The 25521-nt window shown below is 42.7% G+C and overlaps 1 protein-coding gene across 1 annotated transcript in view; it reads right to left on the bottom strand.

Annotated features, from left to right (window-relative positions):
• Nucleotides 1-25095, bottom strand: part of LOC109867041 (neuronal cell adhesion molecule) — a 30644-nt gene extending 5549 nt beyond the window's left edge. Inside the window, exons 1-19 of the mRNA XM_031802107.1 lie at nucleotides 24976-25095; nucleotides 21469-21580; nucleotides 21105-21289; nucleotides 20237-20368; nucleotides 19806-19949; nucleotides 19575-19686; nucleotides 18943-19109; nucleotides 18059-18206; nucleotides 17674-17798; nucleotides 16046-16147; nucleotides 15352-15549; nucleotides 15018-15088; nucleotides 14076-14301; nucleotides 13333-13448; nucleotides 12753-12957; nucleotides 12430-12552; nucleotides 10658-10834; nucleotides 3222-3353; nucleotides 2812-2890 (exon numbers count right to left, since the gene is read on the bottom strand). Coding sequence (XP_031657967.1) covers nucleotides 2812-2890; nucleotides 3222-3353; nucleotides 10658-10834; nucleotides 12430-12552; nucleotides 12753-12957; nucleotides 13333-13448; nucleotides 14076-14301; nucleotides 15018-15088; nucleotides 15352-15549; nucleotides 16046-16147; nucleotides 17674-17798; nucleotides 18059-18206; nucleotides 18943-19109; nucleotides 19575-19686; nucleotides 19806-19949; nucleotides 20237-20368; nucleotides 21105-21289; nucleotides 21469-21518 — 2492 coding nt within the window. The 5' untranslated portion in view covers nucleotides 21519-21580; nucleotides 24976-25095. The remainder of the gene's footprint in view (nucleotides 1-2811; nucleotides 2891-3221; nucleotides 3354-10657; nucleotides 10835-12429; nucleotides 12553-12752; nucleotides 12958-13332; nucleotides 13449-14075; nucleotides 14302-15017; nucleotides 15089-15351; nucleotides 15550-16045; nucleotides 16148-17673; nucleotides 17799-18058; nucleotides 18207-18942; nucleotides 19110-19574; nucleotides 19687-19805; nucleotides 19950-20236; nucleotides 20369-21104; nucleotides 21290-21468; nucleotides 21581-24975) is intronic.
• Nucleotides 25096-25521: the final 426 nt, after the last annotated feature.

Raw genomic sequence — 25521 nt, forward strand, 5'->3', positions numbered from 1 at the left:
GAGTGTTTTACAAAGTTTTAAAATGGGAATACTGTTTTCATCTGCAGACTCCATACTAGACTGACTATCATGTACACTTGGTAACCCAAGTTATCTGTGTTTTACTGTGCCCTTCTATTCTAAGCATAAGGCAGCCACTAACATAGCAGTATGTATCTTTCTCTAACAATATGAGCTTTGGCATTATTTTATGTAATGAAAAGAGCTATATACAAGTTAAATAAATGTGAAATAATAACATCCCATTACACCTGTAAGTGTAGACGCTGGTGCTCAATGTCAACAGATACATCACACAGTACAGGACTTACTGCAGTCACACCAGAACAGGTCAGTAGAGTTAGGTTGTTATAGTACAGGACTTACTGCAGTCACACCAGAACAGGTCAGTAGAGTTAGGTTGTTATAGTACAGGACTTACTGCAGTCACACCAGAACAGGTCAGTAGAGTTAGGTGGTTATAGTACAGGACTTACTGCAGTCACACCAGAACAGGTCAGTAGAGTTAGGTTGTTATAGTACAGGACTTACTGCAGTCACACCAGAACAGGTCAGTAGAGTTAGGTGGTTATAGTACAGGACTTGCTGCAGTCACACCAGAACAGGTCAGTAGAGTTAGGTGGTTATAGTACAGGACTTACTGCAGTCACACCAGAACAGGTCAGTAGAGTTAGGTGGTTATAGTACAGGACTTACTGCAGTCACACCAGAACAGGTCAGTAGAGTTAGGTGGTTATAGTGCAGGACTTACTGCAGTCACACCAGAACAGGTCAGTAGAGTTAGGTTGTTATAGTACAGGACTTACTGCAGTCACACCAGAACAGGTCAGTAGAGTTAGGTGGTTATAGTGCAGGACTTACTGCAGTCACACCAGAACAAGTCAGTAGAGTTAGGTGGTTATAGTACAGGACCTACTGCAGTCACACCAGAACAGGTCAGTAGAGTTAGGTGGTTATAGTGCAGGACTTACTGCAGTCACACCAGAACAGGTCAGTAGAGTTAGGTGGTTATAGTACAGGACCTACTGCAGTCACACCAGAACAGGTCAGTAGAGTTAGGTGGTTATAGTACAGGACTTACTGCAGTCACACCAGAACAGGTCAGTAGAGTTAGGTGGTTATAGTACAGGACCTACTGCAGTCACACCAGAACAGGTCAGTAGAGTTAGGTGGTTATAGTACAGGACCTACTGCAGTCACACCAGAACAGGTCAGTAGAGTTAGGTGGTTATAGTGCAGGACTTACTGCAGTCACACCAGAACAGGTCAGTAGAGTTAGGTGGTTATGTCTCTATTGACATAAAGCTCTAGTCCACCTTGGTTGGAATAATGGCATCGATGGAAAGTTTGATATCTCTTCACAAAGCCACTCTTTATCATACATTTAGCCTTGTGATATATTATCTAATACTTGTTTTTTGAACGATATAAACTCTGTTATATTGTCTATTATTTTCTTATTTGAATGGATAAATTAGGGTTTCTCTCATGTTAGGATCACAAACTAGATAGAGTTATGACGTGGGCAGAATAACAATAGTATTTTGCCTTGTATAAACTTTAAATAGCATCCTTTTAGCCCTGGGATTGACAGTACTCTCAGTGCTGGCCATGTCCCTCCAACATGCTGATACAGTAGCTTCATACTGGATAACATATACTGTACATATCTAGGATTTCATCCAATAAAATATTGCCTACAGTCATTTTCTTATAAGATCTTCACCACATCACGCACATCAGACAACATTATATATCCATACGTATGTATCACGGCATATCATGTATATTATATAACATATTTATGTTTAAATATATGATACAAAAAGTAATAATAGCAAATACAAAAAGCAAAACCCATCAGATAAATTGGGGATAAAGCTATACATAAATAAAGTGCTTCAACGTTCTTCATATTTGCATGCGTGGTTGGAAAAGCAAGCAGTCTAGAAAAATGATTAGAGGATGCTAGTGCAAGCATATCTAGATTACTGCAGATAGTTAGAGCTAATATGGACTGGGATGAATGCCCTCACTGTATGCTTATGTATGCAAACATTCATTTACTAAGCATGTATATTATATAATACAATAGCTATATTTATATGCATAATGTATTCATTACAAAGGGATTCATTTGGTTAGAAATTAGAAATGAGTGGGGCAGGTTTCAGTATCTACGCATGCCAGTTTGGGATGCTGTAACTGAGTACTGCAAATTTTCCTGACAGTCCTTGGGAAAGTTTTTAAAAGCTTGAAAATCCCCTAAAACTTAGACCTGAATTATATTGTATATCCTGCTTCTCGAACGACGCAACACAGTCAAACACACTACAATATCAATCTGTTGGTGGGGCACACAAGCCACCAACACACTAAGCAGAGGAGAATCCAATCCCCCCCCCCCGTCCCTGAACCCGTCACTGACCCCACTTCTGACCCAGACCTCCCCCCGACCCCCCCACCCCCCCTGTCCCCATCTCTGACCCCGTCCCCATCTCTGACCCCATCCCAACGTCCTCCCTTAGAACAGGCTTGTGCTTTACTGTGTAGCGCCAAAGAGCTGCACTGACAGAATCCTTGTTGGAACGATGCTGGTCCTGAAGGGGGGGGGTTTGAAAGGACAGCTGTAAGAGGGGGGTCTGAGGCCCAGCAGCTGGAGGTCAGCTGTAAGGAGGGAGGGGGGCGGGGCAGAGCTCCTGCCCAGCTGAGAGGAACCAGGTCAGGGGAGGAAGCGGGGCCTTGGTGGGGTGGTTGGCTTGGGGCAGGTGTAGGATCTTGGCACACGGGCTCCAGATTCACGTTTCTCACCTGTATTCCCCAAAAGTACAGTCATCCTCTTTCATGGGCTGGAACTCTGGGTCTGTGTGAGCGTCCTCTTTTTCTTTCACTAGGGACAGAGATTGAGCAAATGGGTCTGATACTATGACCTGAGCTAGGTGATGGATGTGGAGACGGAAGTGAGTGTGTTTGTGTGTGCGTGTCTGCATAGACGTGTGTGTGTGTGAACGTTTGCACACTTGTGTGTCTGTGTATACGTGTGTGTGTGTGTGTGTCTGTGTATACGTGTGTGTGTGTGTGTATGTGTATACGTGTGTGTGTGTGTCTGTATATACGTGTGTGTGTGTGTGTCTGTATATACGTGTGTGTGTGTGTGTGTGTATATGTGTATACGTGTGTCTGTGTATACGTGTGTGTGTGTGTGTGTGTGTGTCACCCACCTGGGTATTTGCCTCCCTTATTCCTCTTAATGAAGCAGATGATGAGGAGGACGAGGATGAGGAGAGCGATGGCACACATCAGGCCGATGAACCAGCCCTGAGTAGCGATGTCAGCCTGTCTGGATGGCATAGCTGGTCAGGCACCAAAGGCAAGGAAGAGAACATTGGAACACTGTTAATGACAGTCCTGCTTGCTTTAATTGAGGAAGGTAAACCTCGTTCCTATACTGTAATATAATGACAATGTTAATGGACAATAAATGAATTCTTATTATTATCACACAGCCACTATTGTAATCACAGCTCCTAAAGTAGATACTGACCATCAAAACATAAGTACATGATAGTATATATATAGGATTCCAAAGCAATACAATGTTTGAACGTGTTGTTTGGAAATTGTTACATAGTGTTACTGTAACAGACAGTTGTGATGTTATGATAGTGATGTTATGTTGTTGTTGTTGTTGATAGTAGTTATGATAGTGATGTTATGTTGTTGTTGTTGTTGATAGTAGTTATGATAGTGATGTTATGTTGTTGTTGTTGATAGTAGTTATGATAGTGATGTTATGTTGTTGTTGTTGTTAGTAGTTATGATAGTGATGTTATGTTGTTGTTGTTGATAGTAGTTATGATAGTGATGTTATGTTGTTGTTGATAGTAGTTATGATAGTGATGTTATGTTGTTGTTGTTGATAGTAGTTATGATAGTGATGTTATGTTGTTGTTGTTGCTAGTAGTTATGATAGTGATGTTATGTTGTTGTTGATAGTAGTTATGATAGTGATGTTATGTTGTTGTTGTTGTTGATAGTAGTTATGATAGTGATGTTATGTTGTTGTTGTTGATAGTAGTTATGATAGTGATGTTATGTTGTTGTTGTTGTTGTTGTTGTTGTTAGTAGTTATGATAGTGATGTTATGTTGTTGTTTTTGGTGTTGTTGTTGATAGTAGTTATGATAGTGATATTATGTTGTTGTTGTTAGTAGTTATGATAGTGATGTTATGTTGTTGTTGTTGATAGTAGTTATGATAGTGATGTTATGTTGTTGTTGTTGATAGTAGTTATGATAGTGATGTTATGTTGTTGTTGTTGATAGTAGTTATGATAGTGATGTTATGTTGTTGTTAGTAGTTATGATAGTGATGTTATGTTGTTGTTAGTAGTTATGATAGTGATGTTATGTTGTTGTTGTTGTTAGTAGTTATGATAGTGATGTTATGTTGTGGTTGTTGATAGTAGTTATGATAGTGATTTTATGTTGTTGTTGTTGTTAGTAGTTATGATAGTGATGTTATGTTGTTGTTGTTGATAGTAGTTATGATAGTGATGTTATGTTGTTGTTGATAGTAGTTATGATAGTGATGTTATGTTGTTGTTGATAGTAGTTATGATAGTGATGTTATGTTGTTGTTGTTGTTAGTAGTTATGATAGTGATGTTATGTTGTTGTTGTTGTTGTTGTTGATAGTAGTTATGATAGTGATGTTGTGTTAAACATCTCAGCTGTGGAAGTTAAAGAAGGCACATTAATACAGAGAGTGATTATGATGGTTAACAGCTCGACTCCGTCAGTAGGTGAGGCAAACAATGTTCTCAAGTTTTCTAGCACTCTTTCTTTCCTCTCAATCTCACACACACACACACACACACACACACACACACACACACACACACACACACACACACACACACACAGACACACACACACACACAGGGAGAGAGACACACACACACACACACACACACACACAGAGAGAGAGAGACAGACACACACACACAGAGAGAGAGACACACACACGCACACACACACAGACAAGTTAAGCACAGAAGGACAGTCAGGTGGATTATATCTCCGTCATTAAGTGAATGATATGATCTACAAGGAGATGGTCTTACAGGACGTCTCTCCAGGAAAACAACACACAGACAGGATGACATCACGCAGGTCAGAAAACCACCCAGTCTATATCTCACCTGAACATTAGAATGACCACAACAACAGATATACTGTTAATAAACTGGATCGTGTACCTACTGAATAGGTGCCTAAGCAGTAGAGAATTACACAGCTAGCATACCAAACATGTTTCTCAATCTCTACAACAACACAGGGCAAGGCGAGGCGAGGCCGGGCGGCGCCGGTGATGACCAGGCAATCGCGTGCTGCCTCACCTGGAACGGTCACCAAAAGCTCTTCTGATTGGTGGAGCACTGCTTGGTCGTCGTGACCCTTGGCAACCACGCGTACCCTATAGGACAGGCCCTCCTTTAAGCCCTTCAGCACATAGGCCTGAGATCCATTTACATACTCTTTCTGCCAATCCTCTTCACCGAGAGCTGCAGGAAGAAAGGCGCTTTGAAAGATGTTTGCCTGTCCGGTGCACATGTTAGGACATCCATCATAGTCAGAATGTATGGTGCACATATTAGGACTACCGTACTTAGTTAGACAAACATTGTTGATGTCCTAATATGTCCACCATACACCTGACATTGTAACAATGTTGGGATGGGCTATGGAGTTTCATGAAGGGATGGTTTTATCTTCTGTCATGAACTGGCGTCTATCATATCAATATTAAATATCACTAATTGTGTATATGGGTCTTTCTATAAACTAGGGAACCAGTGAGTATTTCCTATTTACGGGGCAACTTGTCACAGATATTGATAAGCCATTGATAATAATCTGCTATTTTTTTTAATGTCTTTACGTTAAGATATAATGGGGATCATAGCTATATTCAATATAATTCACAAGTTGATTTAAAACCTGTTAAATCCTTTATCATGGTTGGTGTCTTGACCAATTTGTTTAAAATCATGTGACATTACTTTTCTGTCCTTGCATTTATGGCAGTGTAAGTTGTCGTTAGATCATATATTAAGCATTAATCGGTTAAATTAGACATTGAACTTGAACTCTGTGAGAATCCTGGATCTAGCTGTCTGACAATTTGTTGTATAGAGATCTCAGAAATGCTGTGTAACTAGGTAACATTCAGTTTCTTATGTTACGGTGTGAAAACGGTGTGAAAACAGTTTTCATGGGCACACAAATCCAAAATAATACATGCGATTGCAAAATCAAATGCTTCAACCAAAAGAGTCACCTTACCTGAATACTTAAAACCTACATCGATACTGTCATTACCGTGGTTCTTCAGTAATTATGTATAATACTTGTTGGGTGCACATTTGTTGTTCAACTGATTAGTTACGCCGTGGTATTTTCACACATCATCATCTGATCCAGGAAGGAATTTTCTGACTGACAGTCAAGTGAAGAACAGCTGTTCTCTGTGAAAGTGAATGTGACACAACAACAGTGCTGGAAAAAAAAGGAATGTCCAGAATATTTTGGTGTCTCATTGGTTACACCGGTGAAGACAGTGGTGCCTGGATCCAGGTTGGATCTAATAACCCGAGTGACTTGATGTTTATCTTCTGTTGTTGTCAGCTTGATTTACAGCAGGGTCTCGTTAGATTTAACAGAGAAAGCATCCTAGTTATTGTGTTCATGTTTTCCTATGTTTTTGTGCTTCTGATTGGACACCTGAAGTCTGCTGTGCGCAATTGTGTCGGATAGACTATTGCGCAACACCCAACGCTCTTCCTGTGAATTATTCTGGATATAATGACAACACATTACATAGCCTAGTGGGCTTATTGACTCTATGATTTGGTAATGAAATAACAGGACAAATTGATATTATTTTCCATGTTACTCTTGCAATTTTAAACAATACTCAGAAATGCAAGTATTGGAATAGGCCTACCTTGAAAATGTCCTCAATTGGGTGCTTGAAAAGTCCAAGTAATTATTGTAGCCAATGTATAGTCCTATGATGTTGTGTAGGTGGAGTTAAGGGCAATTTGCATATATTCCCTTTTACTCCTCTAAATACACATCTGGAACTGCATAAAAATATTTTTTATTTTGATCCCAATGTCCCACATTGTGCCCATTATTTATAGAAAGACCCACCTGCATAGTATGTTATTTCATGGAATTCTACAAATGAAGTATGATCATAATAATTCACTAGAGGATGTGTCTCAGTGAAGAATTGTGTTATTCAACTAAATCAGATTACTCTAATATGCTATTTCAGCCGGCACTTGTACTACATTATTGTCCCTATTACATTTATGGGGATGGTACAAACGCATTTGAGTATTTGAATTCAGTTTTTCAAAATATTTATACTACAAACACAATTAATTTAGGTGTGTGTTTTTACCCTCGGTGTAGGTCAACAAAACAACTACAGACATGTTGAGAATTCAATCAATATGGGATATTAAAAATATCCTTTTAGACCCCGGATGGGCAAGTCCAGTCCTCGGGGGCCTGATTAGGGTCACCCTTTTTCCCCAGCCCCAGCGAACATACCTGACTCCAATAATCAACTAATCATGATATTCAGTTTAGTACGCAATTAGTTCAATCAGCTGTGTTTGCAAGGAATGGGGACAAAGTGTGACAGCACTCCGGCCCCTGAGGACTGGAGTTGCCCATCTCTGTTTAGACTTTTTCTGCTGCTTTTTCCTGTTTATTATTAGGTTTGTGTCGGGGCAGTTTGAAGGCAGTATATCAAAGATAATTTTTTAAATCAGACTAGATCATTTATCCTATCTGTGCTAGACATACAGTACAGTTCAAAAGTTTGACACAACCTACTCATTCAAGGGTTTGTCTTTACAATGTAGAAAATAGCAAAAATCAAGAAAAAAACCCTTGAATGAGTAGGTGTGTCCACACATTAGACTGATACTGTAACTGCCAATGTTTGCATAAACCCGTATTAGCAAATCACTGAGTAGGAGTCTCTTGTACCTATATGTTTAAGTATAACGGATGTACAGTGGATAAAATAGTTTGTCTTACTGTTGTCGTTCTTAATGATATATTCTACATAAACATGTTTTTCCGTTCCCCAGTATTCCCAACTGATAAGCATTCCGTCCTCTCCCACGGAGGAGCTAACGTTCCCGAATGCCGGAGCCGCTGGATGCACTGAGCACAACGAGAGAAGAAGACAACCATAAAGCTCACACCATGTAGGTCAAAGGTCAATTGAAAAAAATACAGTTCTAATCAAACTGTTCCTGCTGAAAATACTCCTAAAATACTCCTAAAATACTCCTAAAATACTCCGTAAAAAATATATCAATCTGAGTCTGACTTTAAGTCTGTGCACTCACACTCAACTTACTTATATCAATCTGAGTCTGACTTTAAGTCTGTGCACTCACACTCAACTTACTTATATCAATCTGAGTCTGACTCTAAGTCTGTGCACTCACACTCAACTTACTTATATCAATCTGAGTCTGACTTTAAGTCTGTGCACTCACACTCAACTTACTTATATCAATCTGAGTCTGACTCTAAGTCTGTGCACTCACACTCAACTTACTTATATACTGACAAAGCCCGTAACTGACTTTGTTACAGTTTATATCAGTGGTTCCCAACCAGGGGTACTTGGCCTATCAACAGGGGGTACTTGAGACGACCAATGAGACCATAGGCTTACTGGTAAAATACACGAGGGGGTACTTGAGGGGTACTCCGGGCAGAGCAAAATTCAGTTGGTGATACAACAACTAAAAAAGGTTGGGAACCACTGGTTTATACCATACAAATAACACATCATTTGCTTGTAGGCATAGATTATATTGAACATCTGTCTGTATCATAGAATCTATAGGTCTAAATCAAAGCAAGATACACGTTGATTTTCCATTCCACTTTAAGTTAGTCCTACTTCTATTAAATCTACAGTTACTCCTCTCCTACAAGTACCTTACAAACGGATTCAGACAATAAAGCCTGAACATTTGTAATACGTAAATCACTAAGACTGTAAGATGTGCATGGACATTGACTAGAGCGGCTGTACCCTTGTGGAATGGGTGGCGTGGAGGAGACCCTGCTATGGGAGGTGAGGTTTGGGTTCGGGTGTTCCCTGGAACAACACGGAGAAGAATAAGAAACACCCAACACTCAACAGACACGGCAGCTTCAACCACAGGCAAAGGTAAGACAGTGAGCTGGCTACAAACAGGTCCATTACCACGCATGCAGTGGAGGTCAGCATGTCTGAGGGTGGGGATCAGTCGGAGCAGGGTTCAAACACGCACAATGTCATGCATGGGACGGCACAGCACCAGCCAGACATAGAAATACAGACATAGATCAGCAGTCACAGAGTCGCCATCACGCCGTTAGAAAGTAAGATGCAACACTGAAGAGTTTTGAGTGTGCTATATGGTTAACTGTGTTACAGCAGGTAAATAAGCACCACATCATATAATTATGTCTGTACAGATGTAGGATTTTAATTTGATCACTCTATTGTTGCTGAGGATTTCCCTGCGCCAATAGGAAATGCAGATGAGCTTTGGGATTTACATAAATTCACTGAAAAAATGCACTAGCACATGGTAATATTAACACTTGTAGCCTGATTTTAACCAGCTAATAGCCTAACCACCGATCAAGCAAAATTATGGACTAAACGTTCTAATTAGTTTGCTGCAGGATTATGTTTGTAAATGTTTTATTGTAACACTTGCTGTGACAATATAGGTCAAATTAAGATTCTACATCTGTATGTAGCTATCTTCAATGTTTCACATTGGAATTCAGGTCCTGCTGAGTCGAGGGGTCAAGGGGATTGGTGGGAGCAGGAGGAGAGTCTTCCTAAGGGGAAACACAGGCTTAGACGGGTCTTTGAAGCCAAGGCAGTATGCGTAAAGCATCTCAGAGTACAGTATGAGTGCTGATCTATTCATTAAAACTGATTCTAGGTCAGTACTCTTATTCTGAGATGCTTTGTAAATATGGGCCAGGATCTGTTTGTATGAGGAGCATGCAGACTCTGAGAGCTACAGGTACCTCCTCCAACCTCGTCTACTGAAGGCTGATACATTAGGACTTTGAGGGAAAAGAGGGGACACAAAAGTTGATATCAAAGTCAGTATGACTCCTGCAGTTCCTTTCACTAAATGAACCGGTGAGTAAGCAGGAACATGCTGTAATACAAAACTAACTGGACCAGCTAATGTCAAAGTACTGGGAAACACACTCACAGTTAGTGTTCTTACAACCATTGCTACACTGAGGTTATATCATGCTTTGGCACAAAGCTGTACACTGTCTGACACACTGAAGACGATTCAACAGTAGATCCACAAGGACAACAGACTGACATCATGAACGTAAAACAGAGAAGCATGCGAGTATAAGACACACAATACACCATCTAGATGTTTGGTGTTGACTTGAACCATTCAACCTGGTACATGTGTGGAATGGTATGTAACCATATCAATTTACAGGGTACGTCCTCTACCGTCTTTGACTACAGTCAAAGTTTGTTTTCTACCTGTGACATTCAGTAGAGTACTTTCACACTTACCTTCGTCCATAATAGTGACGGCTTCCTCTGTAATGACTGGCCCTGCTCCCTGGCCTGTTTTGGCATGGAAATAAAACTTGTAGCGTGTGCTGTACTTGAGATTGGGGAGCGTGACGGAGGTCTTGTTGGCCGGCAGGGCCAGCTCTTCAATCGGACCCAGCTCGTTGGAGTTGTTGACTGACGAGGTGGAGGAGGAGGTAAGGTAGAGGTGGAGGAGGGGAGAGGTGGAGGAGGAGGTAACGTAGAGGTGGAGGAGGGGAGAGGTGGAGGAGGAGGTAAGGTAGAGGTGGAGGAGGGGAGAGGTGGAGGAGGAGGTAAAGTAGAGGTGGAGGAGGGGAGAGGTGGAGGAGGAGGTAAGGTAGAGGTGGAGGAGGGGAGAGGTGGAGGAGGAGGTAAGGTAGAGGTGGTGGAGGAGGAGGTAAGGTAGAGGTGGAGGAGGGGAGAGGTGGAGGAGGAGGTAAGGTAGAGGTGGAGGAGGGGAGAGGTGGAGGAGGAGGTAAGGTAGAGGTGGAGGAGGGGAGAGGTGGAGGAGGAGGTAAGGTAGAGGTAGAGGAGGGGAGAGGTGGAGGTGGAGGTGGAGGTAAGGTAGAGGTGGAGGAGGGGAGAGGTGGAGGAGGAGGTAAGGTAGAGGTGGAGGAGGGGAGAGGTGGAGGAGGGGGTAAGGTAGAGGTGGAGGAGGGGAGAGGAGGAGGAGGGGGTAAGGTAGAGATGGAGGAGGGGAGAGGTGGAGGATTAGAGAGGTGGAGGAGGGGATAAGGTAGATGTGGAGAGCTGTTTATTGATGTTTCTGGTTTGGTCAATACAACATACTGTACATACATGCCTACTGTAATAACGCCTACTGTAATAACTCTTCCAATGATAACTCCTCCTGTAGTAACTACTCCTGTAATAACTCCTCCTGTAGTAACTCATCCTGTAGTAACTCATCATGTAGTAACTCATCATCTAGTAACTCATCATGTAGTAACTCCTCATGTAGTAACTCCTCCTGTAGTAAATCCTCCTGTAGTAACTCATCATGTAGTAACTCATCATGTAGTAACTCATCATGTAGTAACGCATCCTGTAGTAACTCATCCTGTAGTAAATCCTCCTGTAGTAAATCCTCCTGTAGTAACTCATCATGTAGTAACTCATCATGTAGTAACTCATCATGTAGTAACTCATCATGTAGTAACTCATCCTGTAGTAACTCATCCTGTAGTAACTCATCCTGTAGTAAATCCTCCTGTAGTAAATCCTCCTGTAGTAAATCCTCCTGTAGTAACTCATCATGTAGTAACTCATCATGTAGTAACTCATCATGTAGTAACTCATCCTGTAGTAACTCCTCCTGTAGTAACTCCTCCTGTAGTAAATCCTCCTGTAGTAACTCATCATGTAGTAACTCATCATGTAGTAACTCATCATGTAGTAACTCATCATGTAGTAACTCATCCTGTAGTAACTCCTCCTGTAGTAACTCCTCCTGTAGTAACTCCTCCTGTAGTAACTCCTCCTGTAGTAACTCCTCCTGTAGTAACTCCTCCTGTAGTAACTCATCCTGTAGTAACTCATCCTGTAGTAACTCATCCTGTAGTAACTCCTCCTGTAGTAACTCATCCTGTACACTAGACAACACTACAGACAGCAAAGAAGTTTTGGAATCATCAAGAAAGGCTCTCAAATCTCTCAAATCTCAAATGTCTGACAGAACCTCTAGCTCTAAAGATCTACTATCTTATCCCTGATGCAACCTGTCCTTAACATAGGTAGGTGTGAAGGCTCACCTTGCTGGTATTTAAGGATGTAGCCGGTGAGGTGTCCGTTGCGGTCGTTGGGAGGACCCCATTCCAGAGTCAAATTGTTCAGGTTAGAGTTGGTGATCCTCAGGAAAGATGGCGGCCCAGGAACTGCATGATAGACACAAAAGGGATATTCACACAAATGAATCTTCATCTGTGTTTTTTTGTAATGTAAGTTGAGTTGAGCACAAAAACTTCCTTGAATCAGTACACTAACTATGGATGCCGGAGCGTTGACTTGAATGAGAATGTCTGTTCTAGTTTCTATATTTTATGACGTAGAATTAATGAATGTTGGCTCCTCCTACCTCCTTCGGGGGTCTCAAACTGCAGGTTGGAGCTGGCGGGGCCATCCCCCTTGCCGTTGTAAACCCTGACGTTGAACAGGTAGGTGCTGTAGGGCTGCAGGCCTGGGAGCATGCCATGACTCTTGTTCCCACTGAAGGACAGGAGCTGCTGCTCCACACGGTGGGGGTTGTGTTTGTGGAGGCTCCGCTCACGCCAGTAATACACCTGGTAGAGACACAGATACAGAGGAGTTAGATAGGTGTGTGTGTGTTGGGGGGGGGGGGGGGGGGTTGTGGAGGCTCCGCTAACGACAGTAATACACCTGGCAGAGACACAGAAACAGAGGAGTTAGATAGGTGTGTGTGTGTGTGTTGGGGGGGGGGGGGGGTTATGGAGGCTCCGCTAACGATAGTAGCTCACCTGAGATATACAAATATAGAGCTATGAAATTGGTGTGTGTGTGTGTGTGTCATGGTAGGGGGGTAAGCGGCATGTGTGCGTGCATGTGTCTGTCTGTGTGTCTGTTTCTATGCGTCTACTGTTTTGTATCACAGTATTACATGATCCTCTCATCTTTGAGGACAGCGTTGTGTACAGTACCTTGTATCCCTTGAGGTGTCCCCGTACTGTCTTCGGAGGGACAGGCTCCCAGTGCACCTCAGCCAGGGTGCTGTTCAACACTAGGACCCGGACACTGTCTGGAGCCTGCACCGGAACTGTGGGAAACCCGATCAGAGGGAACGCAATTACAACAGAAACCAGTCACACTAAGGGACAGAACAACACCACTTGAATTTGAGACAATTACAACTTCTGCTGTAGTTGAAATCAAAAATCCATTTTTATTTGCCACATACACATGGTTAGCAGATGTTATTGCGAGTGTAGTGAAATGCTTGTAAGGACTAGAAGCGAGGCAGCACTCTCTGTCGCCGCCATTCTGTTCCCTAACTTCCAAGAACAGATCAAATGAAGAGAGATAGAACATGTAACAACTCTGTATCTGTCACGTCATGCAACACATCAGTCAGTTTTCAGGACACACATTCATACCTGACACCTTAGAAGCATTTCAATGGAGATTCTCCATTAGGGGCGGCAGATAGCCTAGAGGTTAAGAGTGTTGGCACAGTAACCGAAAGGTCGCTGGTTTGAATGGCTGAGCTGACTAGGTGAACAATCTGCCGATGTGCCATTGAGCAAGGCACCAAACCCTAATTGCTCTGGATAAGAGTGCCTGATAAATAAATTATAATGTTTAAAAACAATAAGCATGCTTTACAGTCCAGGAAACCGGCCCATCGTGAATCCTTAAAGAAACAAAATGGCTGTGCGTGACTCACAGTTCTCTCCGGAGTGTCCAGTGATCACAGCTGGATCAGGGCCAATCCCGTTGTTGTTAATGGCTTGAACCTTGACCTCGTATGGTGTGAAGGTGGGAGTCCCCGAGACCATGAACTTGGAGACGTTGGCCACGGTCACTGACGTCCAGTTCTTGTCCACATCCTTCTGTCTCCACATCACCTTGTACTGCAGGCCTGGACCGTTAGCCTGGAGGCCTGACAGTGGCTACGAGAGACAGATAATCACATTGTTATTACTGTGACTAACAGTACTGCATTAATGAACAGCTGACAGAAACCATTCACAGTACTGCATTAATGAACAGCTGACAGGCACCATTCACATTACTACATTAATGAACAGCTGGCAGAAACCATTCACAGTACTGCATTAATGAACAGCTGACAGGCACCATTCACATTACTACATTAATGAACAGCTGGCAGAAACCATTCACATTACTACATTAATGAACAGCTGGCAGAAACCATTCACAGTACTGCATTAATGAACAGCTGACAGGCACCAATCACATTACTACATTAATGAACAGCTGGCAGAAACCAATCACATTACTACATTAATGAACAGCTGGCAGAAACCATTCACAGTACTGCATTAATGAACAGCTGACAGGCACCAATCACATTACTACATTAATGAACAGCTGACAGGCACCAATCACATTACTACATTAATGAACAGCTGACAGGCACCAATCACAGTACTGCATTAATGAACAGCTGACAGGCACCAATCACAGTACTGCATTAATGAACAGCTGACAGGCACCAATCACAGTACTGCATTAATGAACAGCTGACAGGCACCAATCACAGTACTGCATTAATGAACAGCTGACAGGCACCAATCACAGTACTGCATTAATGAACAGCTGGCACCAACTTCCTTACAAATAAAATGCTACAGCTGTAGCTTACCTTCCACAATATCATAAGATTGTTATGTTCAGTTCCAAAACCTTTAACTCCGCTGGGGTTCTCATCTGGAGCTGAAGCAGGTGAATAAATGTCAAATCAACAGTATGCACAAATCAACAGAATGAAACAAATCAACAGTATGCCAAATCAACAGTATGTCCAAATCAACAGAATGTCCAAATCATCAGAATGCACAAATCAACAGAATGCCAAATCAACAGTATGCACAAATCAACAATATGCACAAATCAACAGAATGTACAAATCAACAGAATGCCAAATCAACGGTGCCAAATCAACCCCATTATTAACAAGGCAATTCTATAATCTGTACCTGCAGGGTTGGTCTTGTACATGTGGGAGGGGTTGGAGGGATCGGAGAGACCCACAGCGTTCAGGGCCAGGACTCTGAAGGAGTAGTGAACGTAAGGGGACAGTTCGAGGTGGGCCGTGGTCTTGCTGCCCGGGACATGTGTCAGGTTGTGCCAGTGGCCATGATCGTGGAGAGAGTCTGTGTACTGGATCACAAATTCTGAGGGGGAAGGAAGTGGAAAAATGGTGAATGATTGCAGGGAATGTATTATCTAACTTCAGTCTTGGTATAGTTGACACAAGCCTAATCTCTCTGAGCTCCCTGATATACTGTACACCTAACAACATTACCCTGGAAGATCCTGACACTATCAGAAACCCATCAAATTCACCATTAAATACATGTGATATGGGTAGTGCTGAACAAACATAATTAGCAAGTACTCTGAGTCGTGCTAACATCATTAAAAACAGTGAGATTGACTAAACCTAATAGCACTGTGGAAGTAGTCTCAAGATAATAATGATACAGCCATTAGATAGTGTTCTGGGAATAGCAGTCTGTCATTAGCACTACACACACACGCGCACACACACACACACACACACACACACACACACACACACACACACACACACACACACACACACACACACACACACACACACACACACACACACACACACACACACACACAGGTACAGCAGGTGCATACTGTGAATAGGGCTTTTGTGTTCGTCTCCAGGTATCCAGGTGAGCTGGACACTCCTGGGTTTCATGTCGGTCAACTCCAGGTCAGTAGGAGGGTCTGGTTGTTCTGGAGAACACAGGACATTTAGCTCATTGCAATAGACAGCTACTTTACAGTGACTCCCAGCACGACAACATTATTTGTTCATGCCATGCCACGTATGGAACCAAAGACTGATAAAAAAATAAGTATGGAACATAGCAAGAGAAGACCCTTTTTATTGCCACAAGAAAGACATATGAGCTGGATGGAAATGAAACACTTCACCCCACTCTGCAGCAGGGACAGCGACACCAATTAGTGTGACAAACATATCTGTGGATTATAGAGGTACTTCAGCATTTAGACAATGAAGCCCTTTATCTACTGTACTTCTCCAGAGTCGGATGAACTCGTAGATACCATTTTTTTATGCCTTTGTGTGCAGTTTGAAGGAAGTTTGTGAAGTAGTGTTTGCGCAATTGCTAACAAGCGTTAGCACATTGACTGGAAATCTATGGTAACTGCTAGTATGCTAGTAGATACCATAGTCTTCCAGTCTTTGCACTAATGCCAGTTAGCATTGGCTCGCAAAAGTATCTCTAACTTCCTTCATACTGGACACAGAGAGATAAAAATGGTATCCATGAGTTCATCTGACTCTGGGGAAGTAGAAAGTGGCATTATTGCCAAAATCCCCAAGTATCCCTTTAAAGGCACTAGTAATTACTCCACACTCACAGACTCCGTTTTAATGAGCTGCATTGCTGATGTATTCTTTTAACAACACATGCTAAACAAAATAACAAAAGCACATTTAGGGATTTTTTTTAAATCGTCAAAATGCTTTTAAAATAAAGAATGAATGATATAAGAAAATGGTGAAATCAATAAGCCCTTTAAAAACGGTGGTTAAAATAAAACAACTGTCTGTTGCTCCGTCCGTCCGTCCGTCCGTCCGGATGCTGGTGATGTCACACACAAACACTGTGAACGGTCACATCTGCGAGCAGCGCAGCATGCTTGACTATGCAGACACATAATCAACACACACACGAATACGAACACGAACACACACACAAGCTCATGAGACTGGGAGCAGAGATGAGCATTTGTGTTTACTGCAGGTTTACCATAGATGACAGCTGGAGTAGGAGCTGCCTCTGCCAGGTAGGAGAACAGGTGGGAGTGAGGTAGGGGTTAAGTAGTTAGTGATTAGAGACAACAACAGGACACCCTCTCTCTTACTTGGCGTTATTTCACATAATAGAATAGAATATAGTATAATAGAATAGAGTAACTTAATTTTTCCCAACAAAACTAACAGAAACAACATTGTTAGTGTCGTGTGATTTGAGGGATCATGAGCATGTTTCTGGTATGTAAGTTTACGAGAGAGAGTTACAGATGTAGGACCTTAATTTGATCAGTCTCATGATTTACATAAATTCACTGAAAACCTGTCCTAACACACAGTTATATTAACAGTATTCCACTTTTCATGTCGCCTAATTTTGACCAGCTAACAGGCTAACCACCGATCAAGCAACATCATGGATTAAACGTTCAAATCGTCAATACAGGTCAAATTAAGATCCCACATCTGTACATACCGACGACAGTGAGCTCAGCACTGGCAGAGTCATGGTCCAGAGTAGTATTCATTATGCAGGTGTACGTTCCCGCGTCGTTCTCTGTCACATCTGTTATGGTCAAGCTGTCAGAGTCCACCAGAAATCTGGGAAGACAAAGACAAAAATGGAAAAAAATGGTCCGATCCTTAAGAGGTTTTAACAGGGTCCTCTTGTGTAAGTGTATAACTCTTTCATTTGTGTTGAATTGTGTGTTTCTGTATGCACTCAGGAAGCCCTGATGGACTAATGAATAAACTAAATTGAACTAAACATGAGTAGAATATACAAAAGCAGGACGTACTACTGCGGATATAATGGCACGTGCTCTATGTCGAAACATGAGTGTTTGAGTACCAGCACGTACCTCTCGTCGTCGGGCAGCTCTCCGTTGTCTTTCAGCCAGATCATGATGGGGATGAGGGTGGGATCGTGTTTTACTTTACACTCAAACACCACGTTCATGTTTCTCTGGGCCACCTTGTATTTCGGCTGCTTCAGGATACGAGTTGGCTCTGGGGGGGGGGGGGGGGGGGGGGGAGTTACATCAGAAACAACACAATGCAATATCCTGCTCCGTTGTTTACCTCAGTGAGACTAATCTAAGTGGTGTTCAGGGCCATCGGTTTTCCCTGGTTAGATCATATGGTCAGGAAAAAGTATGGACCCTATGTGGTAAACCTTCAGAAAAACACGTCCAGGAGAGAGAGAGAGAGAGAGAGAGAGCGAGAGAGAGAGAGAGAGAGAGAGAGAGAGAGAGAGAGAGAGAACACTGCCCACAAAATGAGGTGGAAACTGAACTGCACTTCCTAACCTCCTGTCCAATGTATGACCATATTAGAGACACATATTTCCCTCAGATTACACAGATACACAAAGATTTCGAAAACAATCCCGATTTTGATAAACTCCCATATCTACTGGGTGAAATACCAGTTGCCACAAGAAAAGGGCAACCAGTGAAGAACAAACACCATTGTAAATACAACCCATATTTATGCTTATTTATTTTCACTTTCGTACATTAACCATTTGTACATCGTTACAACGCTGTATATATATATAATATGACATTTGTAATGTCTTTATTCTTTTGAAACTTCTGTAGGTTAAATGTTTACTGTTCATTTTATTGTTTATTTCACTTTGTATATTATCTACCTCACTTGCTTTGGCAATGTTAACATATGTTTCCCATGCCAATAAAGCCCCTTGAATTGAATTGAGAGAGAGAATAGTGTGGTATCTCACCTTTGACCTCCAGATAGACGTGGTTCTCAGCGATGCCCAGAGTGTTCCTGGCCACACAGATATACTTCCCACTGTTGAGGGCCTGGGCCACATATATCTCCAGAGTCCCATTTTCATGCAGCAAGTAGGGGTCCCCTTCCAGGGTGCTGGACTGGCTGTCCTTAAACCTGACAGGGAATAGTGGAACCATAGGTTCTGAACTTTTAACCTGGGATTGGGGCTAGATTTTTTAACACACACATACCATGCAGTTCTGTTGCACATACTAAAACATTTGTTTCCGAAAGTTAAAACCCTGTTTCTTAACAATGTTACAGCACAGTGTTGCAGCACAGTGTTGCAGCACTGTGTTGCAGCACTGTGTTGCAGCACTGTGTTACAGCACTGTGTTACAGCACTGTGTTGCAGCACTGTGTTACAGCACTGTGTTGCAGCACTGTGTTACAGCACTGTGTTACAGCACTGTGTTACAGCACTGTGTTGTAGCACTGTGTTTCAGCACTGTGTTGCAGCACTGTGTTACAGCACTGTGTTACACACCCATTGCTGCAATTACGGTGGCGCGACCTATCTTTTTAGTACCCATAACTGCATGTAGAGTATACCAAAAAGTTCAAAGGTCATGAACTTACCATGTGATTTTGGGGATGGGCGAGCCGAAGGAGGAACAGTCCAGCAAGGCGTGGTTGTTTCGGATCACCTGGTAGACCTGGTTAGCTGGAGTCAATACTCTGGGTGTTTCAGCTATAAACAGACACAACACTGTGTTTGCAAGTTCAATGCACTTCAGTGACAGAAAAGCTGAGTTTCAAGCTTTAACTTCAAACTTCTGAGTTCTAAGTTTGAGTGAGGAGTCAACTCACAGAGAACGTTGACGAAGGCATTGGACAGCAGATATCCATATTCATTGGATGCGTTGCACTGGTAGACTGCACTGGATCCAGTTTGGACTTCGTCGAAGATGATGGTGTCGCCCTCCACCTTCCTATTGGAGTCCTCAGGTGAATCTAACAAGGCATCAAAACACGTGTCAAAAGTTTCACCATAAACATAAGAAAATGTTTAACTTGAACATTGTCTGTGTGTCTAAACCTCACAATGGCAGATGCAATGACTTAATCCCAAGTAGACTGTGGTATCTGTGCACTGTATGAACACTAAGAGACAGACAGACAGACAGACAGACAGACAGACAGACAGACAGACAGACAGACAGACAGACAGACAGACAGACAGACAGACAGACAGACAGACAGACAGACACTCAATCAATCAATCAATACCGAGTACTCACTCTCTATGGGGATGCCATTCATGGCCCAGTTGATGGTGGGTTTGGGAGTACCACTGGCCCTACAGATCAATTGACCCTTCTCTCTAGGGGCCAGCACCAGGTTCCTGGGGGTAGTGATCCAGTACGGTGCCGCTGGGAGAGGAGGACCACATGAACACAAGGCAAGCAGACGGTTGGTTAAAGGTAGAATATAGAAGTTCAGTTGATGTTCATCTCACATGAATGGTGGCTGTATGGTTGGATCATTTTTTTGCTGCATAATTTGCATCAAAATACAAGGTTAAACAACGGAAAAGGAATGTGACGGGAGAGAAAAATGGTCAGAAAGGTTACAGACACAATACTGAAAGGCAGGAAAGCGGTTAATGACAGAACACTCTGCTCCGGATACCACCATTTAAAAATCAATAAGGGAGATTCAAAGAGAGGATAAAAGCCCTGGAGGCATCCGGACGTTCCTGACCCCTTTCAGCCCCGCTCCTCACAGTTTTTTGTGGAGTTATTGAATGAGTAGGAGAGTGACAGTGTTGTGGTGTTATTGAATGGGTAGGACAGTGACAGTGTTGTGGTGTTATTGAATGGGTAGGACAGTGACAGTGTTGTGGTGTTATTGAATGGGTAGGACAGTGACCGTGTTGTGGTGTTATTGAATGAGTAGGACAGTGATTGTTTGAGGTGTTATTGAATGAGTAGGACAGTGACAGTGTTGTGGTGTTATTGAATGGGTAGGACAGTGACAGGAAGACAGGAAAGGCAGGAGGAGTCCACATCAGAAGGGCGGGTGCAGAATCCGGACCCATGCAGACCCTGCTATAGGCTACATGTGTGCTAGAGTTATCGGAACTAACTGCTAGGTCACATGACATACCTTTGACGGTGACACGGATGGTGTGGTGTATGGAGGCCAAGTGGTTGTGGGCAGTGCAGCGGTACTCGCCAGCGTCAGCATCGGACACGTTCACGATACGCAGTATCTTCTGGAAGGTCACGATGGAGGTACGCTTGTCAGGGAACTCCCCACTCAGCTTACTCCACGAGACCTCTGGAGTGGGACTGGATAGGGAATAGGGAGAGAAGAGGGAGAGAGAGAGAGAGAGAACAGTGTGAAGACATACGTAGAACTTATTTAGGTCACTATGATCTATAAGCACACATACAAAATGAAGTAATAATGGAGGTATACTGTACACAACACATAATACAGGTACAACACATTGGCACTAAGTACTTACAGTCCCTCAGTGATGCACTCCAACTCCAGGACCTGTCCTCTCAGCACCATCTTGGAGCTGCTGGAGCCAGAAGGGATGAGGAAAGTGGGTTTCCTCTCCTCCACGGAGCCGTCTGCAGTCACAACAACATGGAGGGGTCAGAGACACAGCTAGTCACAGCAAGACTACTGCTGTTCTGTCCATTTTATTCCTGTTTTTGTATTTTTTTTACCAAGGTCAGTTTGTACCACTGTGAAGGTACAGGTCAGTTTGTACCACTGTGAAGGTACAGGTCAGGTTGTACCACTGTGAAGGTACAGGTCAGGTTGTACCACTATGAAGGTACAGGTCAGGTTGTACCACTGTGAAGGTACAGGTCAGTTTGTACCACTGTGAAGGTACAGGTCAGGTTGTACCACTGTGAAGGTACAGGTCAGGTTGTACCACTGTGAAGGTACAGGTCAGGTTGTACCACTGTGAAGGTACAGGTCAGGTTGTACCACTGTGAAGGTACAGGTCAGTTTGTACCACTGTGAAGGTACAGGTCAGGTTGTACCACTGTGAAGGTACAGGTCAGGTTGTACCACTGTGAAGGTACAGGTCAGGTTGTACCACTGTGAAGGTACAGGTCAGGTTGTACCACTGTGAAGGTACAGGTCAGGTTGTACCACTGTGAAGGTACAGGTCAGGTTGTACCACTGTGAAGGTACAGGTCAGGTTGTACCACTGTGAAGGTACAGGTCAGGTTGTACCACTGTGAAGGTACAGGTCAGTGCTGTACCACTGTGAAGGTACAGGTCAGGGCTCACATACTCAAACACAGCAGTTGACTTTTTTAAAAGGTGATTTGTGTTTGAGTTGACATCAGCAGTGTTTATCGTGAAGAGTAAGGGAAATTGCCTTTAAAAGTCTAGCGCAGTGTACAGGTCGTAAATGTGTTGGAATGAATCCCTGCCTTCATCTCTTACTGTGAAGGGGTTCTTCGTTCGAGCGGTAGGACTGTACTAAGAGGTGGTGGATATCTACAACATCTTGTTTTCCTGTACAGTTATACCAGATACTAAACTACTTTCCAGTTCAAGGTGAGGATAAGGATAACCGTCTCAAAATAATCACATTTGGATATGATACTATGATATTAAGAGTTCAACAAATGGTGCTTGTGATGATGGCAATGATCATACAGAAAGAGAGACACATCGTTTCTGTCAGATCAGCCTGTCTGTAGCCTCATCTGTTGTACGGCTGACTGCGTGCCTGCGTGACATGTAGCTTCAGGGTACTCGACAGACAGACGCATAGGAAGTAATGCTTTTGCAAACAATGGGAAAGGAACTGATAGGAAATGAAAGATGTCAGAGAGAGTGGAGAGGTTTTAAGTGGATTGGGAGGAAAGAATTCGGTTGGCTGGGTGAAGAGAATAGATTAACAGACTGGAGTGGTAGTGGTTGGAACATTCACAGTTTGCAAGGCTGTCAATCTGCTTTGCTCTAATGAAATATATGACTATAAAAGAGAGAAAGCTTTCCAAAAGTAGCCTACTGAATGTAATACAGACAGACCTACTGCATGTAATACATACAGACCTACTGAATGTAATACAGACATACCTACTGAATGTAATACAGACAGACCTACTGCATTTAATACAGACCTACTGCATGTAATACAGATATACCTACTGCATGTAATACAGACAGACCTACTGCATGTAAAACAGACCTACTGCATTTAATACAGACATACCTACTGCATTTAATACAGACAGACCTACTGCATGTAATACAGACAGACCTACTGCATTTAATACAGACAGGCCTACTGAATGTTATACAGACAAGCCTACTGAATGTAATACAGACAGACCTACTGAATGTAATACAGACAGACCTACTGAATGTAATACAGACAGACCTACTGAATGTAATACAGACCTACTGAATGTAATATAGACAGACCTACTGAATGTAATACAGACCTAATGAATGTAATACAGACCTAATGAATGTAATACAGACAGACCTAATGAATGTAATACAGACCTACTGAATGTAATACAGACCTAATGAATGTAATACAGACAGACGTAATTAATGTAATACAGACCGACTGAATGTAATACAGACCTAATGAATGTAATAGACATACTGAATGTAATACAGACCTAATGAATGTAATACAGACCTTCTGAATGCAATACAGACAGACGTAATGAATGTAATACAGACCTTCTGAATGCAATACAGACAGACGTAATTAATGTAATACAGACCTAATGAATGTAATACAGACCTACTGAATGTAATAGATGTCATTTGTCCATTTGAATTTACAAAATATGAGCAAGGCAAAGGAGGAACCATCATGCAATGGTTCATTTTAGTCATTTGAAATTATGTTAATAAATAGTTGCTGTAGAAAAGACAGTCTTTCACAAAAATGTATTCATTGGTCAAGTTATGGTGGGAAGTTGGGTTAGGTTAAGGTTTAGGGGGTTAATGCTAGTGCTTGATTTCTAATATTGGTTTACTACTAAAGATGAGGACAATCACAAGGGTAAGGTTAAGGTTTAGAGGTCGATGTTAGTGGTTGTTTTCTATTGGTTGACGAACTATGGGAAGGTAGAGCCACTAGGGGTTGCCAAAACTCACCACTAAAAAAATCAGTTTCATTGAATAAAGCAGCAACAGTCTCATTGACTGCATCCACTGTAACACAACAGAAAACAATCAAACATGCCACATGTTAAAGTCAATAAAGTGATTGGACAAATAAACATGAATGGTTGAGTACTGAAATCAAACTGTGTGAACTGAAGAAAATGCTGAATGATGACCATAGATATACTCTAGATAAAGAATAGATGGTCAAATCGTGTTTGTCAATCTGTATCGTCTAAACGATCAGTCAGTGGTAACTGGACTATATGGACTATATATATAGCCTTTTGTTGTTGAGAAAGGCTTTTCATGATCACTACTAGACTACTACTGGCGACGCTGAGGTTGGAATCACTGACAGGAAACTCTTATACAAACTGGCACACACATTCAATGCTGAGCATACACACACACACACACACACACACACACACACACACACACACATACACACACACACACACACACACACACACACACACACATACATACACACACACACACGCAAGAACACACACGCACACACACACACACACACACACACACACACACACACACACACATACACACACACACACGCAAGAACACACACGCACACACACACACACACACACACACACACACACACACACACACACACACACACGCACACACACACACACACACACACACACACACACACACACACACACATACACACACACACACGCAAGAACACACACGCACACACACACACACACACACACGCAAGAACACACACACACACACATACACACACACACACGCAAGAACACACACGCACACATTCACACACACACACACACGCAAGAACACACACGCACACATTCACACACACACATGCACTTACGGTTGAGCACTAAGAGGGTGATGGGTTGTTTCTGCTGGATGGTCTGAGTGTGAGGGAAACGGGCGTAACAGATGTAGTCGTTCCTCGAGTCCTCCTTCAGAACGTTGGAGAAGTACAAGTCTCCGTTCAACGCCTGGAACACACGGCTGCTCTGAGGCAGTCTCTGGAAGTCTGGGGGAAGAGAGAAGTCAACACGAGGAGATAAGTCAACTCGAGGAGAGAAGTCAACACGAGGAGAGAAGTCAACACGAGGAGAGAAGTCAACACGAGGAAAGAAGTCAACACGAGGAGAGAGTCAACACGAGGAGAGAAGTCAACATGAGGAGAGAAGTCAACTCGAGGACAGAAGTCAACACGAGGAGAGAAGTCAACACGAGGACAGAAGTCAACACGAGGAGAGAAGTCAACTCGAGGAGAGAAGTCAACACGAGGAGAGAAGTCAACACGAGGAGAGAAGTCAACACGAGGAGAGAAGTCAACATGAGGAGAGAAGTCAACACCAGCAGGCCACGCTACTGAGGCTTCCATTAATGTCTCATTTTATGA

Source organism: Oncorhynchus kisutch, linkage group LG22 (genome assembly GCF_002021735.2).
Source record: "Oncorhynchus kisutch isolate 150728-3 linkage group LG22, Okis_V2, whole genome shotgun sequence".
NCBI classification, from domain to species: Eukaryota; Metazoa; Chordata; class Actinopteri; order Salmoniformes; family Salmonidae; genus Oncorhynchus; species Oncorhynchus kisutch.